The 16,214-nt window shown below is 42.0% G+C and overlaps 1 protein-coding gene across 6 annotated transcripts in view; it reads left to right on the forward strand.

Moving 5' to 3' along the window:
- Positions 1-16,214, forward strand: part of LOC144601918 (contactin-4-like) — a 1,542,817-nt gene that overhangs the window by 1,210,963 nt on the left and 315,640 nt on the right. For all 6 annotated transcript variants that reach the window (XM_078414484.1, XM_078414490.1, XM_078414489.1 and 3 more), the window contains 2 exons: positions 13,855-13,991; positions 14,497-14,626. In XM_078414484.1, the coding sequence (XP_078270610.1) occupies positions 13,855-13,991; positions 14,497-14,626 (267 nt within the window). The remainder of the gene's footprint in view (positions 1-13,854; positions 13,992-14,496; positions 14,627-16,214) is intronic.

The raw sequence follows: 16,214 nt of genomic DNA on the forward strand, positions 1-16,214 counted from the left end.
ATAGTGAAACTGCAGATAAGCGTAGTGAAAATACACATTTATCTGCTCTTCTTATCTACCAAGTGCAAAGAGGTAGATTGGGAGATCAGAACTACACCCCAAGCTTATGAGAGGGTCACCCTATGGTCTGGTAACAAGGAAGAAACTGTTTCATACTTTCAAACTTCTTCCCATTGGGTGAAGAGGGATTTTAAAATGATCCGTGATTGTGGCTGCTTTCCTGAGGTTGTGTGAAGTGTAGATGGAGTCGATGACAGAGGGAGGCTGGTTTGCATGATGAACTGGGCTACATTCACCAGTTTCTGCAATTTCTTGCGGTCTTGGGCGGAGCAGTTGCCAAACGAAGTCGTGATGCACCACGATAGGATCCTTTCAACAGTCCATCTGTAGAAATGGGCAAGAGTCATTGGAATCATGCCTTATTCCTTAGCCTTACGATGAGGTAAAGGCATTGGTGTGTCGCCTTGCCTATAGCACCAATGTGGTTGGATCAGGATCAACTGTGGACCTATATTTACCCCAAATACATGACGCTCTGGACCATCTCCACTCCATCCCCATTAGTGCTGACTGGACCCTGTACACAACCCCTTTTCCAGACATCCATGACCAACTTCCTCGACTTGCGAAGACATTGTTGTCATGACACCACGTTACTAAACTCTCTATCAACTTCCTCTACTCTGTCCTGATATTGTTTGATATCCAGCCCGCTGTGGCAGTAGCATCTGCAAACTTGTAATTGGAGTTAGAGCAGAGTTTCGCCCCCTCAGTCATGAGTGTACAAGGGACTGAGAACCCTTCCTTGCCGAATACTGGTGGAGAGAATGTTAGTGATTGTTAGTCTTCCTGATTGTGATCTCTGGGTCAGGAAGTTGAAGATCCAGTTGCAGAACAGTTTCTGACTTCATGGTCCAGGAGTTTGGAGATGAGTTTGTCTGGGATTATGATATTAAAGGCAGGATTAAAGTCAATAAATAGGAGCTTAGTTTAGTTTAGATACAGCGTGGAAACAGGCCCTTCAGCCCACCGAGTCCACGCCGACCAGCGATCCCCGCACACAAACACTATCCTACATACTATGGACAATTTACAATTATACCAAGCCAATTAACCTAGAAACCTGTATGTCTTTGGAATGTGGGAGGAACCGGCAGATCCCGGAGAAAACCCACACAGGTCACGGGGAGAATGTACAAACCGCATACAGACAGCACCCATAGTCAGGATCAAACCCGGGGCTCTGGCGCTGTAAGGCACCAACTCCACCACTGTGCCACCATGCCACCCTTGTACACTGTACACTGTATTCAACCTTTATACATAACTATAGTCTTAAGTTTCGCTATGTGAAGTGTCATAGCAGGTCTAATGAGGTTTTCCCTCTGGTCAAATGGTTTGCATAAGGGAACAGGAACAGTTGATCATCATAAGAACATCAACCTAAGAAGAAATAGCAACTTGGCTTTTCAAACCTGAACCACTCTTGAAAAAATCATGGTTGTTCTAATTTTGGGCTTGTCTCTGTTATCCCCATGGTTCCCCAAAATCTGCCTGACTCCGTTCTGAATAAACTATCTGATTCAGACTCCATGGCCCTTTGGGATTAAGGAATAGGCTATTGGGAAAGAAATATCCAGTATCACCTTCCCTTATCTGGCTTCTTTTTGGATTAAACAATGAGCGCCTTGCAGCTTATCCTTTGCTTGTTAATGTTTGAACTTGTATGCAGTGAATATTTCTTTTTTTTTCTCCCGCTTTTATAAGCCCACAAATCAAACTGACTTATTCATTTCAAGGTAGTATATGGCATGGCTCACAAAGGTCCAAAAGGGCTTCAGGGAACATAAGGAAACTGCTGAATATATTGGCTGTGTCCATTTATCAAATAATCATTAAAATTAAGACCCTCCTTGCAGCAGTGATCTTTCTAAAAGTCATTACATATTTTTAATGCCCAGACAACTGGATGTGAACTTTAACATTTTGACAAGTGAATGGATAATTCATGTTAAAAATCATTTAAATTCTGGATCCAGTTTGCGATTATATTAACAAATATTCCTTGTTCTGAATTGTAATCTTATTTGTACTATTTGTAAATACATGCAGAAGTACGGTTCAATTGCAAACATCGGCAAGCAATGCAAAATGAAAATGAACAATTATGAAAATGGTATTTTCCGCAGAAAGAAAGAATAAGATACTTGGAGGCCAAGTTGTATTGCATGTGATCTTTATCCATTTGATCAGATGCACCTCCTCTTCCATCTTTGGTCTCTTATTTTTGTTTAGACACAGTACTCTTTAATTGTTATGCATAATTTTGCCTGAGCAAAGTTATTGAAAAGCTTTATTGCAGTTCTGATAATCATTTGACATCTGAACATCTTGTGAACAGTTAAACATGTTGGACTTGGACATCTGTCCCTGCCTCACCCTCCTTCCTCTCAATATCCAGTGAAGACAATAGGACCATACTGTTCACTTTTACTGAAGGTTATTTAACACTTGTGTGTCATCCTTGAAAGTGAGACTTTATTTTGATTTCAGTAATGAAAGTATTTAACATCTTGGTGCAAGTTTTCAGCTATGTATCAGTGATAAACATCCAAATGTTTTCTGCCTACCAAATTTGTTTCCATTCTTTACAATTGTATGCACCACTCTTGCAAGCATTTTCTTCTGCTCAATTGTCCGATGCATAATGATACTTTGTTCGGCTAAGGTTCAATAAATGTTTGCACTGAGAAACATGAATTAACCGCAGTATTAATCAATGTCAGCATCAGTATGAACATAAAAAATGAATAATTGTTAAATTGTTCTTATTCAAGGCTTAGATTTATTTTTGAACCATAAATGTAGGCAGAATCTTTGAGTTATACTGAGTTATACTGGGTCAATTATAGTTTTAATGATTAATAGAGAATTCAGGCTATTGGTCCCCAACATATAGTTTATTTTAACAACGCAAAGTGCTGGAGTAGCTCATCAGGCCCCATCTCTGGAGAACATGGATGGGTGATGTTTCGGGTTGGGGCCCTTCTTCAGACTGTCAGGTTGTTGTAAACCAGCATCTGTATTTCCTTGTTTCTGTATGATTTCTTTTGTTTGCTCAGTTCAGTCTTGGAGCCATCAAGCAGTTTTGTTTTCAATTCATCCTAGTTTGGTTTTACTCTGCAAACAAATTAGTGCAGCCATATGTTGGCTTCATGTGGAGCTCACATTTGGCATACACCATTAAAAATAACCTGGGGTAAAATCCAAAATGGCATATTTAGTTTATAGCCTCACATAAATATAGAAACATAGAAAATAGGTGCAGAAGGAGGCCATTTGGCCCTTCGAGCCAGCACCACTATATGTGCGTGGAGTGGTTCTTTTATATTATAATAATAATAATAATAATGCATTACATTTATATAGTGCTTTTCAAACACTCAAAGACGCTTTACAGGGATTTCTAGAACATAGAGAATTGAATAAATAGATAAATAAGTAAACGTACAGAAAAAGGAGACAGAAGGTGAGGTGACCTTCAGTGGTTGAAGGCAGTACTGAACAGGTGAGACTTCAGTGATGTTTTGAATGTGGTGAGTGAGGAGGAGTCTCTGACGGTTTGGGGTAGTGAGTTCCAGAGGGTGGGAGCAGCGATGGAGAAAGCCCTGTCCCCCCAGGATCTGAGTTTGGTCTGGATGGGGGGGACAGGAGATTGGCAGCAGCAGAGCTGAGGGTGCAGGTGGGAGTGTGCCTGTGGAGGAGGTCAATCAGGTAGGATGGGGCCAGGTTATGGAGGGCTTTGTAGGTCATGAGGAGGATTTTGTACTGGATTCTCTGGGGGATGGGGAGCCAGTGGAGTTTGTAAAGGACGGGGGTGATATGGTCACGGATCGGGGAGTGGGTGAGTAGACGGGCAGGCGAGTTTTGAATGTATTGAAGTTTACTGATGATTTTTGAGGGTGAGCCATAGAGGAGGCTGTTGCAGTAGTCCAGACGGGAGGTGATGAAGGCGTGGATGAGGGTTTCTGCAGCTGTGGAATGACTTATAATGACTTATAATGACTCTTCGACAAGAGTTATTCAAATGTTTCTTTCACCGAACTGCAGCAGACTAAATCATGCATGTTTTGAGATATTTTACTGTTCCTGTGCCCTATTTAAAACAAAAATCATGGAGTACCCTTCAGATTCTTTCTAATATTAAATGCAGAGTGTATATTAAATATGGAGATTTTCTCTTTTATGAAACCATATTTGCAATAAAGAAGTCACTGGTCTGCCATTTCTGTTCAGTTGGTGAATGGAACGATAACCTTAGCCCACTTTCTTCAAATAGTCAAATTATCATTTTATTCATAAGCGAAAGAATCTGTCCATAAAATGATGCGTTAAGATTGAGTAAGTTAATATTTTATGATCCTTAATTTTCAGGTCATTGATGTTTCTTCATGTTGAGCTCCCTAAATGCACATTTTTAACTCCTGCTTTAGATCATCCCTTGAAGGACGCATTAACTTTTGGTAATGATGTAAAATGGATGATATTCGATAGGCCATCGTTGAAATCCTTGGGAAAAAAGTTAACTGGTTTAGACATGAAGTGAGCAGCACTTAAAATATGTCTGAATTTCAACTACTGCCAAATATTTCAGTTTGTATAATATTTTTTCCATTTAAAAAAATAAGCAGATTTTTTTAAGGAACTGCAGATGCTGATTTGTACCAAAATGCTGGAGTAACTGGTGGCGGCAGAGTGGCACAGTGGTAGAGTTACTGCCTTATAGCCCTTGCAGCGCAGGAGACCTGTGTTTCATCCCGACTACGGGTGCTGTCTATCCAGCGACCGCTCGTTCTCCCCGTGACCGCGTGGGTTTTCTCCAAGATCTTCAGTTTACTCCCACACTCAAGTCGTACAGGTTTGTTGGTTATTTGGCCTGGTATAAGTGTAAATTGTCCCGAGTGTGTGCAGGATAGCGTTAATGTGCAGGGATCACTGGTCGGCACGGACACTGTGGGCCGAAAGGGCTGTTTCCGTGTTGCGTCTCTAAACTAAGCTAACTCAGCAGGTCAGGCAGCATCTCTGAAGAGAATGGATATGTGCCGCTGTTTTATCCATTGCTTTCCTGTTTTAAGTAACCATGTTCATATTCTCCCCAGGTGAGACAAAGGTTCACCTGCACCTCGTCCAACCTCATCTATTGCATCCGCTGCTCTAGATGTCAACTTATTTACATCGGCGAAACCAAGCGTAGGCTCGGCGATCGCTTCGCTGAACACCTGCGCTCGGTCCGCATTAACCAAACTGATCTCCCGGTGGCCGAGCACTTCAACTCCCTCTCCCCCTCCCATTCCCAGTCTGACCTTTCTGTCATGGGCCTCCTCCAGTGCCATAGTGAGCCCCACCGGAAATTGGAGGAACAGCACCTCATATTTCGCCTGGGCAGTTTGCAGCCCAGTGGTATGAACATCGACTTCTCCAAATTTAGATAGTTCCTCTGTCCCTCCCATCCCCTCCTCCTTCCCAGATCTCCCTCTATCTTCCTGTCTCCACCTATATCCTTCCTTTGTCCCGCCCCCCTGACATCAGTCTGAAGAAGGGTTTTGACCCGAATCGTCACCAATTCCTTCTCTCCCGAGATGCTGCCTGACCTGCTGAGTTACTCCAGCATTTTGTGAATAAATACCTTCTCCCCTCTGAAATTATCTTGAGTTTCAGTGGGAACAACTTTAACCTCTCTTCATAGCTCACTGATTTAATACCCAGTGCAGTCTTTGCTGTTCTTTGCTGAAACCCTCTCCAATCCATCTCAGTCATTTTGTTAAGGCGGTGACTGAAATAGAATGTATAATGTCTAATGTCAAGGCAGCAAAAGGTCAAGCAATAGCATTATATTTGACTCTTCATGGTTTTCAGCATTTAGACCCTCATCGGTCCGGTTACTACTTGTAAGCATTTTAAATGTTTCTTCAATTTACGATTGAACAGTTTAATAAAAAACGTGCTCTTTGTAATTATTGAGTACGAAAACAGTGTGAAGGCAAAGGGAAATAAGCACTGATTCGTCAGTAACACCAAGTCCATTCTGACTTGCAATCGCCCAGTACATTACCCCTATCCAACACTTTAGGGCCAATTCACAATTTAGTTTTTCAGTACAGCATCAGCTCTTGGATCGATAGTCACCAAATAGAAATAACAGGGCCTCGTATCTGTGATTCGTCAGTAATTCCAAAATGCTCAACCTGAGAAAGAGACATGCAAGATAATCACTGTGAACAATTTCAAGGAGCTCTTGTACTATCTGCATGAAAGTACTTGGAGCAGAGCAAAAAATTTCATGTGCAAATATATGGCCAGAGTTTAGGTTTATTATTGTCGCATGTACAAAGGTGCAGTGAAATGCTTTGTTTTGCGTGCCATCCAAGCTGCTCAGATGTACCACATATAGAGACTAATCAGTTCAAACTCAAGTAAAATAAATGGAGCAAATGGAAAAATCCAGGGTGCAGAATATGGTTCTCAGCATTGTCGCACAACAGTTCCTTAGCAAAGTCCAATAACTTTAGGGTTTAGAGATACAGACCCTCCGGCCCACCAAGTCCATTCTGACTTGCAATCGCCCAGTACATTACCCCTATCCAACACTTTAGGGCCAATTCACAATTTACAGACTGATACAAAAAGCACCAACTCAACTGAGATGATTGCAGATAGACGAAAATTGCCACTTGTTTCAAAACATGTAACATAGACTATAAGTGACAAGCCACTTGCATGTGGGGTGGTTCCTGCCTGCATCTTAGCACATCCACATACTTGAGATCAGGTATGCATTATGTGCTAAACCATTTGGTCTCACCATATTGAAGTGCTCTTGCTCCAAAAGACAGATGAAAGTTTGCGAGTATGACATAGATTCGTACCAGATTCATACAAAGCAGATTCTCAGCCCAAATGGGTAAAACAGGCTGTATTTACTGGAAACACAGTTCCTTTCACCCTTGCTCTCATATTGACGAACACAGCTTGAAATCTATCTTTGCTGAAGCACTGATATCCCAAGTGACTTTAAATTATCAAAAAGGAAACATTATAGTTCAGCAAATTTCAATGCACAGGCAGTTACAATATTGAAGCGACTAGGCCCTGGGAACATTTGAACACCGAGATCAAAATGCTGACTAAATGTTTTTGATATGAACATACAGAGCTGCACGACCACAAATTAATTTGGGTAGTAAATAGATTTGCCATTGGCATGACTTTTAAGGCAAGAGCTACATGTATGGAAGCTCAAAATTACTTTTAAAGTGTTAGTGACGTATTGGCAACTTCTTCCTGATTTAGATATCTTTAGCCTTAAATATTGCATGGACATCAAGGCCCAGAAATTGCAAGGCATTCTGTGTATTCTGGACCAAAGGTCAAGGGCAAATGTTTGAGAGGTGGTTACTGAATGTAAATGTCGCCCCTAACTGTCACTGCACTGAGTAGCTCCTCCAGTGACAGACTCCTTCACCCCAAGTGCGTGAAGGAGAGATATAGGAGGTCCTTCCTTCCCGCTGCTGTGAGACTGCACAACCAGCACTGCTCCCAGCAGAGGAGTCAACAATAACAGCTAAGAACACACAGAAAACCGATGACAATTTATGTGTCTTTTATTTATAATGAATGATCTCTCGCTCTCTTGCTATCCACTTTGCTGCTGTAACACTGTAAACTTCCCCAGTGTGGGACGAATAAAGGAATATATTATTAAACACTCAGCCTCTCTGTACCTTTTATTGAAAAGCGGATTAACTATCTTCCATTTGTGTATTTGTGTTTCCAGTTTACTGCAAGCAAAACCATTTTCTATAGTTCTGCCAACAAAGTCGCTTCATAATTTAAATAAATTCCATCAAATCACGTCATCCTCTTTTTCTTTCCAAAAATAGTAGATCCAGCCTGCTCAGCTTGATGTATTGCCTCCCTCAGCTCAAATCAGTTTGTTGCATCTCTCCAAAAAGCACCACCTCGTATGTATGTACTTGTAATGAAAATAGTTTGCTATTTACATTCAATCAACGTGTTAATTAAAATAGCTTTGTACTTTGTTGCCAATTTCCTCAGTATTAACAATACATTCCAACACAGCGTAATCGAGGATGAATCGCATCCTGGCCACTCCCTCTTCTTCGTTGATTCCCATAGAAAATCACTTGCCATCCTTTGCTCAAGAAAGTAATCACATTTTCCTGTAATCATATTTTCTCTTGTTTTCTGTTTTGTTCCCACCTTACTATATTCTCCAGTTCTTCAATCTTGACTCCAAGATATATCTTTGGTGAAACAAAATGTGACAGGTTTAAAGTGAAAAAATCTGAACTTGCCCATAATAAATAAATCTCATCTGACAGTATTATTAGACAAATTGTTGTACCTTTGTAGCAATAAACTCATAACATCTGGCAGTTTGTCTTTCCAGAGAAACATTATGCTGATTTTCAGAGACTATCTAATGCCTCTGAAATTGGACTGGTGATGATGGAGTCTAATCCATCATGTCATGAAAATCTGAACCCACCTACTTTTGTGTAGCATGCATTTGGATTCAGAGAATTGTACAGCACAGAAAAAGCCTTTCCTGACCCACCTCATCCATAACGGCCAAGGTACCCATGTGACCCAATCCCATTTGGCAGTTTTTTTGCCCATATCCCTCTAACCTTTCTTATCCATGTACCTGTTGAAACAGCATTTAAACATTGTAATTTTAGCTGCCTGCCATACTTCTTCTAGCAGCTAATTCTATATACCTGCCATGCTCTGGTGAAATATTTGCTGCTCAGGTTTCCTTTAACAATTTTCCCTCCCACTTTAAACCTATGTCCTCTACTTTTGGACTCTCCCAAAAAAGACTGAACATTTACCTTATCTATGCGCCTCATGATTTTATAAACCTCTGCAGGGTCACTTTTCACACTCCTACACTCGCCATAAAACTCAAGCCCTCCAGTACCGGCAACACCCTCGTGAATCTTTTCTGCAGCCTTCCCAGTTTAATGTCATCCTTTGTTCCTTCATGTGACTGTGCGACCAGAACTGCACATGATACTCCAAGTGTGGGCTTGCCAACTACCTGTACAGCTGTAAAATAACTTTCCTTCAGTTGGACTCAGTGCCCTGACCGATGAAGGCAAGTGTGCCAAGTTCCTTCTTCACTCAGCTAACTACTTGTGTTACGATGACACATAACAGGAAACGAAGTACCTACATCCTTCGAAGGTATCACAAAATGCTGGAGTAACTCAGCGGGTCAGGCAGCATCTCTGGAGAGTAGGAATAGGTGACGTTTCGGGTTGAGACACTTCTTCAGACTGTCAGTCTGTTTGTCAGTCAGACTTCAGTCAGTCTGAGGAAGGGTCTCAACCCGAAACGTCACCTATTCCTTCTCTCCAGAGATGCTGCCTGACCCGCTGAGTTTCTCCAGCATTTTGTGATACCTTCGATTTGTGCCAGCATCTGCAGTTATTTTCCTACACTACCTACATCCTTCAGTCTCTCAGTTCCACAACACTCTCCAGGACCCTGTCATTTACTCTGTAAATTTCATATTTGGTTTAACCTCCCAAATCCGACACTTTGTACTTGTATGAATGAAATTTCTTCTGCTGTTCCTTTGCCTGATTTCCCAGTCCATCCAGATCCTATTGCAATCTTAAATAATCACCATCGTTGTCTGCGATAGCACTAATTTTCACAAAATTCTCAAAATTATTAGCCATGCTACTTACATTCTCATCAAAATCATTATATACAGTAGGTGACAAACAATAAGGTTCCCAATACTGATCCTTGTGGCACACTGTTGGTCATTGGCCTCTGATATAGTGAAGACTTTAAGGAGCATAATTAGACCAGTTGCCCCATCGAGTCTTTGCCATTTGGTTATGGGTGATTTTGTTTTCTCTCAGCCCCATTCTCCTGCCTTTTCCCCATATGTGACATTCGATGTCTCTGGTCATCGCTTTTCATTCCAATAACCACCACGTTCTTTGTAATTTCCATCACCTTCAATGAGATTCCATCACCAGACGTATTTTCCCTTCGCTTTTCAATATGACTCTGGGACCAACTACCTTCACATTTCCATCTATACCAGCCACTTCCCTTCTCATGGGGCATCTCCAGGCAGCTCCAGAGTTACAGTACCTGCCCTTTTACTTCATGGCTTCCCGTTGTCCAAGACCCCTTAACTGTTCTCTCAGATGAAGCAGTGGTTCACTTGTCCTTTTTCCAAGTAGTGAATGGCACTAGGTACTCATGATGCAGTGCCCTCTTACAGTGAGAAACCAAATACAGATTGGAGGAACACAATGTGATTTTTTTTTCATTCAATCCACAGGGCTGATCTTGAGTTTCCAGGTCATCTGAATTCCCCAATTCTCCCACACTCTGAGTTATGTGTATACAGCCCCCAGCATTATGAGCCCCAACATAGACTTGAGGAAAATCAACTCATCTGGCATATTGCACTTTTAGGACACAGAATCAAATTCAACATCTTCACTTAACACAATTTCTGTATTTGAACCAGAACTGGACAATTACACTGCAAGACTCTCCATCTCAAATCTGTTTTATCTGGACATAATGTGTATATACTTGAAATATATGTTACTGCTGTCAAACAAGATTAAAGAAAATTCCTGAGCATTTCATAAGTGTATTAAAAGCAAGGGATGCATTTTACAGCTTTGCATGTGCAATACCTTTTTTGCTCTTCCTCTTGCTAATCTATCAACAGGACAGCTTCATAAACTGTATATCACCATGGTAACGATGCCCGCTCCCTATTGCAGATATTTCCACTATCCCATCCATATTTCCTCAGTTGCCACTTAAAACTGCAATTTAAAACTGACCTAGCTTTGATAAATGGCCTTTGATTTAAAATATTCACTCGATCTCTCTTTCCAGATGCTACCTGACCTGTTGAGTATTTTCAGTATATTCTGTTTCTATTTCAGATTTTCAGCGTCTGCTGGTTTTAATTGTCAGTCCCTTCATTGCCCTGGTTTGTAGCTCTGCCATTGACGTGAGCATCATCTGCCCTGCCCCAGTCGTCTCCGTGCTGAGTTGCAGGCGCGATACAATCTGCTACAATTTTCGTTAATTGACCCTCTAAACCCAGAACGGTAGCGTAGCGGTAGAGTTGCTGCTTTACAGCGAATGCAGCGCCGGAGACTCAGGTTCGATCCTGACTACGGGTGCTGTACTGTAACGAGTTTGTACGTTCTCCCCGTGACCTGCGTGGGTTTTCTCCGAGATCTTCGGTTTCCTCCCACACTCCAAAGACGTACGGATATGTAGGTTAATTGGCTGGGTAAATGTAAAAATTGTCCCTAGTGTGTGTAGGATAGTGTTAATAGTGTTAGTGTGCGGGGATCGCTGGGCGGCGCGGACTTGGTGGGCCGAAAAGGCCTGTTTCCGCACTGTATATATATGATATGATAACCCAACATGTTCACCTGATTCTGTTCAAATGAGCAAGTGAATTCAGCTGCTGGGAGAAAATATCTAAGTTATTTTCAAAGTAATTAATTTTATCAGTGGGTGAGCAGTTTAGTGCATTAAATGTGAAAACGATGAAAAACTTTTCATATTAACAAGAGCTACAGTATGTGCTATAGACTGTGACAATTATAGGTGTTCGGAGTGGTGCAGTTGCACAGCATGTAGAGCTGCTGCCTCACAACACCCGAGACTTGGGCTTAATCCGGACCCAGTTTGGTTGGTTCATTGTAGAAACAAGGAACTGTAAATGCTGTTTTACAAAAGAAAGCACAGAGTGCTGGAGTAACTCAGTGGGTCAGGCAGCATCCCAGGAGAACTTGGATAGGCGACGTTTTGGATCGGGAGCCTTCAGTCTGAAGAAAGGTTCCTTTCCCGAAACGTCGCCTATCCATGTTCTCCTGGGATGTTGCCTGATCCACTGAGCTACTCCAGTACTCTGTCTTCTCTGGTTGGCAACATGGTCACTGTAAATTTCCCTCTTGTGCGTGTGAGTGTTAAATGTTAGGGGATTTGACGAGAATGTAGGGAGAATATAAAAGCAGGGTCAATGTAGATAGACACAAAAGACTACGGTAACTTAGCGGATCAGGCAGCATCTCTGGAAAAAAAGGTTGAGTTTTGGGTCGAGACCCTTCTTGAGACTCTGAACAATAGTCTCGACCCATTCAGGGTCCGAAGAAGGGTCTTGACCCAAAACGTCACCTATTCCTTTTTTCTCGTGATGCTGCCTGACCCGCTAAGTTACTCCAACGTTTTGTGTCTATCTTCGGTGTAAACCAGCATCCACCGTTCTTTCCCACACAGGATTTATGTAGTATTGGTGTAAATTTGTGGACTTGTTGGGCCAAAGGACTTGTTGTCCAAGTTTGATGGATGGTGAAGGAGAGATTTTGTGGGGAATGTCGTTAGTGGAGGATAACTGGCTTTAGAAGTCATCATGCAAGTGCAGCCAGTGGATTTAAGTGAGACAACCTCTGCATCATTCCCAGCCATGCCAACGTACCAGGAGCTCAGCTCTCAGCAGGAAACTTTGTTGGCAGGTGGGGGAGGCGGCAGGGTCACATTGGAACAAACAATGTACCCCCAGAGCTGGGAACCGCTGGTTCTGGGACAGAGCATGATAAGTCCCATCATCGAATGATTTTCAGACTACCGTGCAAGTGAGAACTTTGTAAAAACAAATTGCTTATTGTTTTTCCCACATGGCAACAGTAACGGCACTTAAGATTTGTTTAATGATCATTTAACCACCCTGAGTTGCTTTGTAAAGAAGGACACAAAGTGCTGGATTAGCTCAGCAGGTCAAATAGCATCCCTGGAGAACATAGACAGGTGACGTTTGGGGTCGGGACCCTTCAGACGAATGTGAGGGGAAAGGAAGCTGGTAGAGAAAAGGGACAGGACAAGGCGTAGCAGGTAATAGGAGAGCACAGGTGAGGGGAGGCGGGAATGTTTGATCGACAGATACACGAGGATCAGTGATGGAAAAAACAGAAGATGTGAGACAAAAGAATTGAAGCGTTGTGAATTGTGAAGCTAGAGGAAGGAATAGAGAGAAAGGGAGAAATGGGTGCGAATCCAAGTGGAGCATGGGGGTGAGCAGGGTGTGAGGAAGGGGGCTGTTTGACAGAGGTTACCTACACCAAGGATCACGACCTTGAACACTCCCCACTATGAGTTGTTTTGTGTTGTCCTGAAGTTATGAAAGGCATTGTTTGTGTAATACATATATAATTTTAAATTAAATTGCTGAAGTAAGCTTTTTATTATAACTTCAACATTAGTATTCTCAGTGGAACAGCTGTAATAGAAACAAACTGTATTTGTACTCAAAATATAACTTGCAACCAGCGCTTGAAAATAAATCTATCTTTGGCAGTCGTGGTCAAATGCTTTTGGATAAAAAAGAGTGGTAATTTATTGTGAACATTGACATTTAGCCATTGTGCCATAGTTTTCTCAGTTTATAATGCAGTATTAACAATCTGTACTGGATTTGTGCAAGAAGCATTTTCTCTTTCAATTAAATTACATATTTCTAAGCATCGCATCAGAAAAATTGACCTGGCAGTCATGTGTTAAAAATATATGATTGTCACAGCTGCTTCCTTATTTAATACCATTTTGGTCCTCCAACAGGATGATGCCTTGGGCAATGGAAAATGCAAATGAATTGACAATATATTTGAGACAAATCCAATTTAGAAGATGTGTTTTACTTCTGCACATTTTCTGCTTGGAAGGTTTTATGTGTTCAACTTATTTCCCCCCCCCCCCTCTTTTTGCATACAGCACTGCCTAACTGGATTCGGAGCATAGCAGATGCATTTGTACCCATTGAAGAAAGTCTTCAGTGGGTTTGCAAGGCAAATGGGGACCCAAAACCTTCACACAGATGGCTGAAGAATGGTGAACCCCTCATGAAGGAGGTAATGTTGCCGATACACGGACTCTATATTAACGACGTAATGTAATTTAGAGCGAACATACAGAAGCAGATAAATGTTAATCTCTTCTTCTGACCCTTGGTAACATTTTCAGACAGATACAAGCCTCAAGCAGACTGTGCCAGTGCTTAAATTACATCCACACCAGCAAGAAATGAAGTGGGGAATAGTGGAGTTATTAGCATGCGTGTCCTTTTCTGATATTAAGCTGAACTCATCAAATGTAGCAATACATTCACTGAAATGTCAGAATGAAGTATTACTGGGTTTTAATCAGTGGAATTACAAAAGGTCGTCATTATATTCCACGATACACCCAAGTAACCACACAAAAAAATCCTGACTTGAATGATTGGAGCACACTATGTGGAAAACAATCTAACAAAATTCAAATTATTTACATTAAACTTGTGTTTTAAAGATGTTAAGTAATACTATAAATGGATAAATGTTGAAATGAGGCACTTGCTTGCTCTTTAATTAACAGGAGAGAATTCGGGTGGAAAAAGGAGCACTTACTATCCATGCTGTTAACTTGTCAGATTCTGGCATGTATCAGTGCCTGGCTGAAAACAAACATGGAGTCATTCACCACAGTGCTGAGCTCCGAGTTTTGGGTAAGACTAATTCAATTCACTCATAGATGCACTGATGCTGCAAATGATTAACGCTAACCGTGCTTGAGTCAATGTTATCGGTATTCAAAATGTGTAGGGAGGAACTGCAGATGAAGGTTTAAACCGAAGACAGACACTGGGATGAGTGGAATTTGTGGAGAGATTGGATAGATGAACAAAAGAAAAAAGTGTGGGGTGTCAGGGAGCATTTGTGGGGGGACTGATTAGATGATGTTTCAGGTTAGGGTCTATCTTCACATTGATGGGGTATGAGGGAGAAAGTGGGGAAAGAGGTGGAAATGGAGCAAGAGAGCATCTGAGTTGTCTCAGATGTCGATCAAAAGGGACTGGAAAGTGGGAAAAGATAGAATAATGGTATTTGCAGATGTGTTTGGTGGGGCATGAGCAGGCATAAATGATGGACAGTCTTGTTTGTGGATTTTGGGAAGGAAATAGAAATGGGCAGTGCTAGGTTGGGGAACACATCATGCTCCAATATTTTTGTCACCTTCAGCATGATCCCACCACCAGTCACGTCTTCCCATCCCCTCCACCTTCCATAGAGATCACTCTCTCCACAACTCCTTGGTTTGCTCTTCCCTTCCCATCCAACCTGCTTCCTCTCCAGGCACTTACCCCTATGGTACTTGCCCCTGCACCTCCTCTCCCACTTCCATCCAGTGATCCCAACCCCTTCCAGGTGAGGCAGAGGTTCATGTGCTCCTCCTTCAACCTTGTCTATTTTATTTGGTGCTCATAATGCAGCCTCCTTTACATTGGCAAGACAAAACTAAGTCCTGGCAATTATTTTGCCATCTCATGCATCCTGTCCACTAAGTCCTGCTGGATCATAAGATCATGTGATGGGAGCAGAATTAGGCCATTTGGCCCATCAAGTCTACTCCATCATTTAATCATGGCTGATCTATCTCTTCCTCCGAACCCCATTCTCCTGCTCTCTCCCCATAACCTCTAACACCCATACTAATCAAGAATCTGTATATCTCTGCCTTAAATATATCCACTGACTTGAGTCTGCAGCCTTCAGTTGCAAAGAATTCCACAGATTCACCATCCTCTGACTAAAGAAATTCCTCCTCGTCTCCTTCCTAAAAGAACGTCCTTTAATTCTGAGACTATGACCTCTGGTCCTAGATTCTCCAACTAGTGGAAACATCCTCTCCACATCCACTCTATTCAAGCCTATCACTATTCTGTACGTTTCAAAGAGGACCCCCTCATTCTTCCAAACTCCATCGAGGCCCAGTGCCGTCAAACGCTCATCATGTGTTAACCTTCTCATTCCTGGGATCACTCTTGCAAACCTCCTTTGGACTCTTTCCAGAGCCAGCACATCCTTCCACAGATATGGTGCCCAAAATTGTTCACAGTATTCCAAATGCGGCCTGACCAGCACCTTACAGAGCCTCAGCATTACATTCCTGTTTTTGAATAAATGCAAAGATATGCCCTCTTGAAATAAATGCTAGCATTGTGTTTTCTTTCTTTGTTACTGATTCGACTTGCAAATTAACTTTATGGGAATCCTGCACCAGCGCTCCCAAGTCCCCTTTGCACCTCTGATTTC

The sequence above is a fragment of the Rhinoraja longicauda genome, chromosome 17 (assembly GCF_053455715.1).
Source record: "Rhinoraja longicauda isolate Sanriku21f chromosome 17, sRhiLon1.1, whole genome shotgun sequence".
NCBI lineage: Eukaryota > Metazoa > Chordata > Chondrichthyes > Rajiformes > Arhynchobatidae > Rhinoraja > Rhinoraja longicauda.